At 50.1% G+C, this 9,858-nt stretch overlaps 1 protein-coding gene across 1 annotated transcript; it reads right to left on the minus strand.

The window, feature by feature from the left end:
- Window positions 1-6,057: 6,057 nt before the first annotated feature.
- Window positions 6,058-9,321, minus strand: USP27X (ubiquitin specific peptidase 27 X-linked; the record flags this gene model as incomplete). The annotated part of the gene is made up of 1 exon (XM_004755111.2): window positions 6,058-9,321. A coding segment is annotated over one exon (2,352 nt), but the record flags the coding sequence as incomplete, so codon positions are not given.
- Window positions 9,322-9,858: the final 537 nt, after the last annotated feature.

Here is a 9,858-nt window from a genome sequence, read left to right on the forward strand (position 1 = left end):
CCAGAAATTAGAAGCCCATATCCTTAAATGTTTAAACGTTTATACTTGACTTAACAAGGTCTGAATTCAGGCAATGCCCATACCTTTCTCACAAACAATACGAGAGCTTTAAAATGCTTTAAATATTAATAGCCTCCTGCTGTCTTAGATGTTTTTTGCTCCAATGTTTTTGGTGCCAGCTTGTTTTTATATCTCCAGCTCATTCGACATTATTACTGTTTCATACACCTAATGCTTACTCAGATTTCCACATATTTACCAATTTTTGTTCACTATTCCTTGCCACCTATTCACCCCTTCTACCTGATTTCAATTTCCTTCTTCCTGAAGTGTATCTTTCAATAGTTATTTTTAAAATAAGTTCTCTCTTTTTTTAAAGATTTTATTTATTTATTTGAGAGAGAAAGAGAGTGATAGAGAGCATGAGAAGGAAGAAGGTAAGAGGGAGGGGCGCCTGGGTGGCTCAGTGGGTTAAGCCGCTGTCTTCAGCTCAGGTCATGATCCCAGGGTCCTGGGATTGAGTATTTATCAGGCTCTCTGCTCAGCAGGGAGCCTGCTTCCTCCTCTCTCTCTGCCTGCCTCTCTGCCTACTTGTGATCTCTGTCTGTCAAATAAATAAATAAAATTAAAAAAAAAAAGAACACGAGATGTATCTCGTGTTACTATATGTTCAGAGTTGGTGAGTGCTGTTTGTTGGCTCCATGGTCAAAGGAGCGAGACTGATACAAAGCGAAGGTCAAGCAAAGCTTTATTTCGCACCAAGCATCAAGAATCAAACTGACCGGCCAGGGACGTCTCTTGCAAAGAGGCGACCACCCTCTGCCTTATAGACTAGCTTTTATAGAGCAAAGGCCATGTGGTTGGGCCTGGCCACGCACAGGTGACCAATGAAATTGTAACACAGAGAAAGCTGCACAGTCCTGCTAGGTCACACATAAGTGACCAATTGAATTACAATTTACTCTATAGTAGATATTTGAATTAGCCTATTACCTTGGTCAGAATGGGCGCCCAAAAGTCACCCAAAGGGCGGGGCCCGTACTCTTTGGTAGCTAGGAGACAGTATGTGCCCCCACTGACTGAATGCCTCCACTTGGCCTGACCCATCTTTGTATTTGGGCTTTGTTACCTGGGACTGGTTTCCAGGACTTGTTTTTAAGTAAGTTCCCTGAAGGGGGAGGGGCAGGGCCAGGATGGAGCTGCTCTAGCTAAATAGGCCCTTACACTGTTCATGTCATCTTAGTGTGCTCTCTTGCCAGAAAAAAAAAAAAATTCTTTATTCATATGACTTGGCACCTTATTTATAATTGTTTTCCCTTATCACTTCCATCCTCATAAATCTGCACCTCTTTAAGTTCCAAGGAAACCAAGTCCCCCCCTGCCCAGGACCATCTAGTTTAAGGGCACACAGGAGGCCAGGTCTCCAGAGCACGGTGGATTATTTCCCAGATACACCACCCATGTAGTTTAAAATACATCATTCCCTCAGGGTATTCAGCTCCTTAGCGCTGCGATTTTCAGCTTTTACAAATTTTAGGGGCAGAACTTTTTCTTCAAGTATTACTTGGAACCCCAAGATCTAAAATAAATAACAGGGGAGCTGCTCTGGTCAAAAGTGGGGTTAAGAGTTCCTGATTTTCACCAATGTACCCTCCTCCTTGTTCTTTGGGTGCTCTCCAAGGTGCGCACTGAAGCATCTTCACAGAGTCCTTGGGCTCCAAGGACCTCAGTGTGAAAGCGAACTGAACAGATGACTGGTTCTCGAAGCTCCATCCCAGAACCAGAGGCATCACCAGGCAATGTGTTAAAAATACAAATTCTTGGGGTGCCTGGGTGGCTCAGTCGTTAAGCGTCTGCCCCTGGCTCGGGTCATGATCCCAGGGCCCTGGGATCGAACCCCGCATTGGGCTCCCTGCTTGGCAGGAAGCCTGCTTCCCCCTCTCCCACTCCCCCTGCTTGTATTCCCTCTCTTGCTGTCTTTCTCTCTCTCTGTGTCAAATAGATAAATAAAACATTAAAAAAAGAAATACAAATTCTAGAGTCCCACCTCCCAGATCCACTGAAATCATAAATTTTGGAGGCAGGACCCAATAATCTATGTATTAAGCCCTCCAATTGACTCTGCTGCCCATATAAATTTGAGGATTTACCAGAATAGGCATCCCATCCAGGAGCTATTGGACTGGGGCTGTGGTCCAAGATTATTAAACAGAACAGGGCCCAAGAGCAACATTTCTGGGGCAAATTATCCCAAGATTCTCTGGAAGACTGTTTTCTGTCCACCATCTTCTTATACCTGAGATTAGACACACTCTCAAGGTCCAACTTTGCAATGGCCTAGGTCACTTTGAATGGATTCAGTATATCAGCAATCACTAGGAGGAGTATGGATTCTCACTTTTAGCTCATTAGACAGAAAGAGTGACACTCCCCAGAATTTTTCTTGACAAAAGGACTTCAGATCTGAAGCCCCTAAAATGTTGAGTAAAAGAAGCCAGACACAAAAGTATACAAACTGAACAATTCCATTTATAGAAGGCATATTAAAAAAAAAAAAAAGCAACTCTCGGGTACTACATCTACAGTGGAAGAAGTCAGGATAGGGATTCCTCTTTGGGGTTATTATTGACTAGAAGGAAGCAGAAGTGGGGCCTCACTATGGCAATGTTCTGTTTCTTGACCTCGATGTTGTTTGCAGGGATCTGTTCATTTCCTAGAAATGCATTGAATTGTACCCTTATGTTCCTAGAAATGCATTGAATTGTACCCTTATGATACATGCATTCTCCTATATAATTGATACATTTTAATACAAGAGTTTTAAAATGGTATCAGATCACCTGCCTGGAAAGGTCAGTGTGTAATGACATACAGCTGTGGGCCCTGACCTTCATAGTCTCAGAGGACAGGGCCTTCACTTCCGGGTGTGAATATACATTTGGCGAAAATAGAGGTGTCTGGCTTCCACTCTACTGCATTATGAGAACACGAGTTGTAATGGGGGCCACTCTGTTTTTTCTTGATTGGAAAAGACCTCTTGGTTGATGGCATCCCTGATCAGGATTCCCCGTGGATGGGGAAGAAGTGAGGCAGTTGCATATGTGAACTGTGGACCAGAGTAAGTCTCAGCATTTGGCTACTTCAGGAAATTGGAAGTTGGTGGGGTCCTGAATTTTCAACCAGGTTAGGCTAAAAAAACTGTGGGAGGCATGTACAAGGGGTGAAAGGGAAGGGCCGCATTGTTTGGTCCCTCATTCTGAGCTCTCTGAGTGGATAAGAACCCCCGTCGTGAGCACTCATCTGCCGTCTGTGCCCTTCGGGGCCCAGATCATAAATCTATATGTGAACCAAGTTCCCCTGGCCTTCCCAGCTTGTGCAAGTAGATGGAGTCGGAGTTAAACATTAGCTTGAGTTTCACCAGCTCTAGCCCACATTTGCTCACACCGGAATCCCAGCCGTCATGTAAAATAGCCCAGATGTGTCTGAAAGTCACCCATAAGTCACAACCCCATCTGTTGTTGACCTAATCCATGTTTTTCCTTACTTAGTCTGGGCCCCAGCTTCCTGCCCGCTGCCCCCGAAGCTGTTTAAGAACTCACCCCTTCCCTGCCGCCCTCCCCACTGCTGCTGTGCCCACCACGGGAGCGGGGCAGGGGGGGCAGGGAACATTGATAAAGGCTAAAGGCGTCAAGGGCATTCCGTTCTGGTCTCCCCCCCACCCCCGCCAAGAAGACCCCACCACAGCGGTACCCACCCAAGGGGCCAGACATGCTTGACTCTCCACTGGAAATCAAGGTAACACATACCTGCCCAATACACTGGTGCCCCGGGTCCCACAGTGGTGTGATCCGCAAGCGAGCCCTGGCTGATGCTATTACATTCAGTGGCTCAGTTTGGGGGTTGGTGACAGGTAGGGGTGAAGGGCTGGGCTTGAATGGCTCCACTGTTGCTGAGGGACAATGGTGTTTCCTAGAGGTGTGTGCTTCCATTAGGAAGGGCCAGGCACAGCTGCTCCCTCTGGTGGTCGTGCTTTGCACCAGCGGAGACGGGTGGGTCAGCCCCAGCCTGTTCGGCCATTCCTAGCTCCTAGGACTATTCCTGAGTGCAGGGTACTTAAGACACTTTCTGTGTCAGACAAACCCAAAATGAGGAAAAGTCTATTAAAATGCTAATGCCATACAAGACAAAGTAAGTTTGTGGAAGTGTTCCAGACTGAAGGAGGCTAAAGAGACATGACAACTAAAAGCAATACCTCACTCTAGACCAGATCCTATGATGGAGAGGGGAGCGCTGTTAAGGAGGTCTTTGGGCCAACAGACAAAACTGAAGTACAGACAGGAGATCAGATCATAGTATTGGACCAGTGTTAATTTTTTTTTTAATTTTATTATTTATCTGAGAGAGAACGAAAGCAAGAGAGATCACAGAGGCAGAGGGAGAAGCAGACTCTCCACTGAGCAGGGAGCCCGATGTGGGACTCGATCCCAGGCCCCTGGGATAATGACCTGAGCCGAAGGCAGTCACTCAACAAACTGAGCCACCCAGGCGCCCCTAGATCAATGTTAAATTTACTGATGCTCTTAACTATATACCGTGATGTAGAGAACATGCCCATTGGTAGGCAATGCATGCTGAGGTACATTAGGCACAAAGGGCTACGATGCATGTAACTTACCATCATATGGTCCAGACACACACACACACACACACACTTACTTAGGAGTGTGCATACGTGTTAGCAATCAGTGAATCTGGTAAATCTGCTATACTATTTTTACTTTTGCCACTTAGCCCTGGGTTTAAACCATTTCCAACTAAACAAGCTGAAAAATGCAAAAGAGAGTTTCTGCAAGCAGAGGTTGGTGGCACATGGCTTCCTGAGCTCTTCCTGTGACAGAGATGAGGAGTGAGGACATGGCTGTCTTCCCAAGAGGTGGTCAGATACCCTGCATTAAGTTGCCAAGCGACACCTGAGGCCTCTCATTGTTTGATCTCCCCCATCCTACAAGATACCAAAAATAACACTTTTGACATATTCTCCTGAAGGATCATGGGCCCCGGGTGTTGGCAAAAATTCGGTTATGAAAGGAAGGTGTATTGCTTCATTGAGTCACCCAGGTAAGTATTTTGACTATCTCTTACTCTGGGCCAGGGCCGAGTATGCAGCCCCAGGTACGAGAAGAGCCACAACCCCTGTCCTAAAGAAAAATCTGTGATCCCACTGGGGTTGCACCCACAACCACAGAAATATATCTGTATTCTCAAAGGAGTGAACCAGAAAGTAGATTTGGGAAGCCCCAGGGGTGAGGGTGGGGGGCCAGCCTTTTACCAGAGCTAGTGGATCCAAGCCCCATGGGTCTGATCCAGTTTCCCTCCCCCCAAGATTTTCTAGGTTATAGGTCCCTTTGTACCTGGCGCTAGAGAGAAAATAAGGAAGCGCCAGTGCTCACCCCCTCCTGGGCACATCTCATCTGTCTTATCTGTTCTGGCTTAGAGACCAAGGTGCCACTCCATCGATATCCCTGGGCTGGCAGACCGGCGAGCTTTGGAAAATAGTCCTACGGATCTATGCCTGCAGGTGAATCTTATAGCCACAGGCATAATGCTCAGGGAAGGCAAGGGCCAGCAAACACACTCATGGGGAGGCCTGGCAGCATACTGGCCCTGAGAGTCCCATCACAAGGGTGCTGAGTCATGAAAACACGATGGTCTTCTAAATGGACGGAATGACTTTGGGAGACAGTTGGGGCACTCCTCCCCCTCCCCCCACCCCTGGCGTGGCACTGGTTGTAATGTGCTTATATGGGGACCATAGTTGACTCCATTGCCTTAGGGGTCCAGGTAGACAGGGTTGGAGGGTTATAAGTGTGTGTGTGTGTGTGTGTGTGTGTGTGTGTGTGAGAGAGAGAGAGAGAGAGAGAGAGAGAAAGACTGCACGTGATACGATGCATGTCCGTTCCATCCACGGTCTCGGGGAGGACTGATCCTCACCTCTGATGCATTCTGGTCCTGGTCCAAAGAAGTTTCAGATCCAACAAACGTTTACTGAGCCCCTACAAAGTTCCAAGCCTTTTACTTTATACTTTGACACATTTTATATCATTTAATCTTTAACAATAACCCTTTAAGGTAGGAATTATCTGCATTGTACAGATGAGAAAACAATCGCAAAGAGGTTCATTGATTTGCTCAAGTATATCATACAGCTTTTTTTTTTTTTAACACTCACACACTATACTCTTAGCTGAGGCCTGTCTGTGCTGGTTGCTTATCTTACAGGATTTTTTTTTTTTTTGTCTTCTCTACTTTTGGAGCAATCGCTCCCCTTATACAAGCCCCCTTCTTTCTTCTTCTTTCACTAGCCCCACGGGCTTTTCTTTTTTTTTTTTTTTTTAATACTGCATTTAATGGCACAAAAAATCACGAATACAAAGAAACTGGCAAAGGTGTTTGTCAATGAGATATCCTTGCCTCCTCCACTTTTCCGCTTTCATACCCATACAGGTCATGGGCTGCATTTATATACTTTTCTTTCCACCCACACCCCCATTGCCGAACATATAACTGTTATGTGATTGGTCAGTTGAAGCTGAAACACCCATGGAGAAAGATGTTTTACGGTTACAAGGGCACACACCCCCCCCACACCACCCCCCTCCCACCCCACACTTTACCACACAATCTTTTGGAGGAATATAGGATATGTACCAGTGTCGGGATTTCCCTGCTCCTGCCTTCCCTGCCTAGAGCATTCCTGCTCTTGAATTTTCCTTCAAGGGACTGCTTAGACTAGAGCCTCTTCTCCCGCCCCGTCTATTTCTCTTCCAACCAGGACCTCTCAGACACTGGGTACTGTTCAATTCTTACTCTGTCGGGCCCATGGGCCACACAAGTAGGTCCTTTAAATCTCGATGCCAGTTGTCGGACGGGTGTTGCCATCTCCCATGATGGGTAGGTCTGCGTATCGCTTCAGTAGGCTTGTGTACTCATTTCTTTCACTTTTTCTGACTCATGTTCCAGGACCTGTTTGTGATAGAACAGTAAATACCCTTCACTGTCCAGAACGTCCTTGATACTGGCCTTGGTGATGACGGCATCATCACACTTGAACCACTGGTCCTTGTGGTGCCGGATGAAGCTGGTGTAGTGGCCACTCTCCAAGGTTCCTTGGTGATTAACCACAGCAAACAAGGAATACTTATTCTCATCGTTTGCACTATTGGTTGGCAGCTGCAACTGTCCATTCATCCTGCTCTCTTTACTCGAGGCCATGAATGGTGTCATATCCAGCTCCAGAGGGAAGGATATGTAGGTAGTGATCTTGCGCCTCTGCTTGGCTGAGTGTTCAAACCGTTTGAAATGAAAACAGGCAACAACAGGTAACTTATTCATGGTGAGCTGTTTGGTAGATTCCTGGTAGCTTTGGCAACTACCACACTTGATTTTGGCACTACTTCCCAAGTGCTCTGGCCTCGTAAACCTTCGCAGGCAGTCCGTGAGGGTGGTGATTCCTGGCAGGTGGCTTTCCCCGTTCACACTGCTCTCCCTCCCTGGGCTCATGGGCCAGAAGGAGGTGCAAGAGCCAGGCAAGTCCAAACTGATGTCCCAGCATGGGTCTATGGTGGTGGAGACGCCATGGCAGGCTTGACAGGTGACGTCGGACTGCAGGCCACCTGTGAAGATTTGGTCTATGATGCAGTTACAGTGGTTGGGATTGTTGGCGGCCTTCCCAGCGTCATCCCCTTTGCAGTGCCTGTGCAGGACATCTAAGGCCGCAATGAGGAACTCGTGGGCATCCTGTTGCCTGTATCCTGCTAAGTGACGGGCGTGTATCCATACCAGGTGCAGCAACTTGTAAGGAACGTGAGGAGACGGGTTTCCAGAGTACAGCTCCCGAAAAAGCGACGACATCTCACAGACCAGACACAACTCAGGGCTTGGCATTTCACATCTGTGCCGGTCAGAGAGGAAGAAATCTCTCAGGATGGGCGTGTGGGTGAGGGCCTGGACGATGCAGTTCATAAAGCACGTGTTGCCGAGATTGATCAGTCCTCTTAAGCCGATGGTGAAGCTTGACGTGATTCTTCTCCTCCTTGGGTTGTGTCCCAGCAGTTCTAACTCGGGTTTGGTTGTCTCCCAGGTCGGGTACTTCTCCCCGAGTCCCGGCACTGAACACTGCTGGTGAGAAACCTCAGTTGAGGTGGAGGCTTGTAATTTCAAAGCCTCTCCTTGCTCTTCTTTGGCAATTTGCTCAATGTCTTTGTCATATACATAGTCCTTACACATAAAGCAGTATATACCTCCATAATAAAGGTCTACGGCTAAGTTGTGCTGCTTCGTCTCAGCGTGCTCGTGAATGTGTTTCTCTGTGAAGCAGCCAAAGAAGACACAGGAAAGGCAAGAGTGAAGTCTGTTCAAATGGGTGCCACACACATGGCAGATGCACGACTTTGCCTTGCTTTTCCTGGTCTCTGGGGTTCCACACCACACGAAGCACTGGTAGATCACCCGCAGTTCCTGCCTCCAGTTCTCTCCCACCTTAAAGCTGTTCACGTGGGAACAGCCTGGTGGACCCACAGCGAAATCCACATCCAGGCATCCGCCCCCAGGGCCGCGCCGGGGCCGGGGCCGGGGCGGGGGCCGTGGCCTAGGCTGCGGCGGGGTACGGAGCCGGGTCTGTGGTCGTGGCCGGGGTCGGCGGCGGGGGGCACGACTGCGCCGCGGAGAGGGATCGGGGGCTCGTGGGGGGTCGGAGGGAAGGGTGGGGGGAGGAACCTCGTCGCTGCTGCCGCCACCGCCGCTCCGCGCTGGGTTCTCATCCTCCAGCTCCTGCTTCGGCTCCCCCTTCGGCTCCTGCTCCGCCTCCAGTACCGGCTCGGGTTCGGGCTCCAGCTTGAGCTCAAGCCGGCGGCCCGGACCCTCCGCGGTCTCCACCTTCCCGGCGGCGTCCACCTTCCCCGCCGCCTCCACCTTCCCCGCCGCCTCCACCTTCCCCTCCACCTTCGCCTCCGCCTCCACCTTCCTCTCCGCCTTCTCCGCCGTCTCCGCCGTCTCCGCCTCCTCTACCTCCTCCGCCTCCACTGGCGGCGGCTCCTCCCCCTGCTCGCAGGGCTCGGGCGGCCACTGGGCGTGGCGGCGCGGGGGCCACGCAGACCTGGGGTGTCCCCCGCCCGGCCTGAGGGAGCGCGGCGGCTGTGACAGCTGGACCCAAAAGGGACTTTCACTGAAGGAGGCGGCGGCGGAAGCAGGCGACGCCCCCCGGGAATCCTCCCGCCGTAGCCCCCTAGCGGAGGCCGCTCCGGCAGCCAGGCCCCGTTTCCTTTAATTCAGTATTTCCCAAACTTGCTTGTTCACGAGAATCACGTGGGGAGCGTGTTAAAATTACAGATTCCTCGGCTCCACCCGCAGACCTACTGAATCAGAATCGCGAAGGGAGGCGCTCCGGAACCTGTATCTTTAACTGGGGCCCGAGAGGATTCTTATGATCAGGCAAGTTTGGGAAACACAGCTCTAATTCATTGAGGCTGGCGGGAAGGGGGGCGGGGACCGCGCAGTCTCTTTAAGGCGCTTCCAGTTCTCGGCTCCAATCGCAGCTCTGACCCCCTTCATCGTCTCCTCCCCTCTCGTCGTCCTTCCCCTCGTCCATGCAGCTTCCCCCAGCACTGCGGGGCCAGGGACTGAGGAATCGCCAAGTCCAGAAACGTCTCTGGGGCTGCGAAATGGCCCCTCAGAAGCCAGGTCCTGAGGAACGGTCAGAGACCGTGATAGGCCATCATCTCCACAGCTGAGCCTGCCCCCAGCCCCGTGCCAGGCTCCCCTCCCACCCCGGGTTCTGCCCCTCCCGAGAAGGACGAAGCC

The sequence above is a fragment of the Mustela putorius genome, unplaced genomic scaffold (genome assembly GCF_011764305.1).
Source record: "Mustela putorius furo isolate JIRA1106 unplaced genomic scaffold, ASM1176430v1.1 tig00003903_pilon_pilon_pilon, whole genome shotgun sequence".
NCBI classification, from domain to species: Eukaryota; Metazoa; Chordata; class Mammalia; order Carnivora; family Mustelidae; genus Mustela; species Mustela putorius.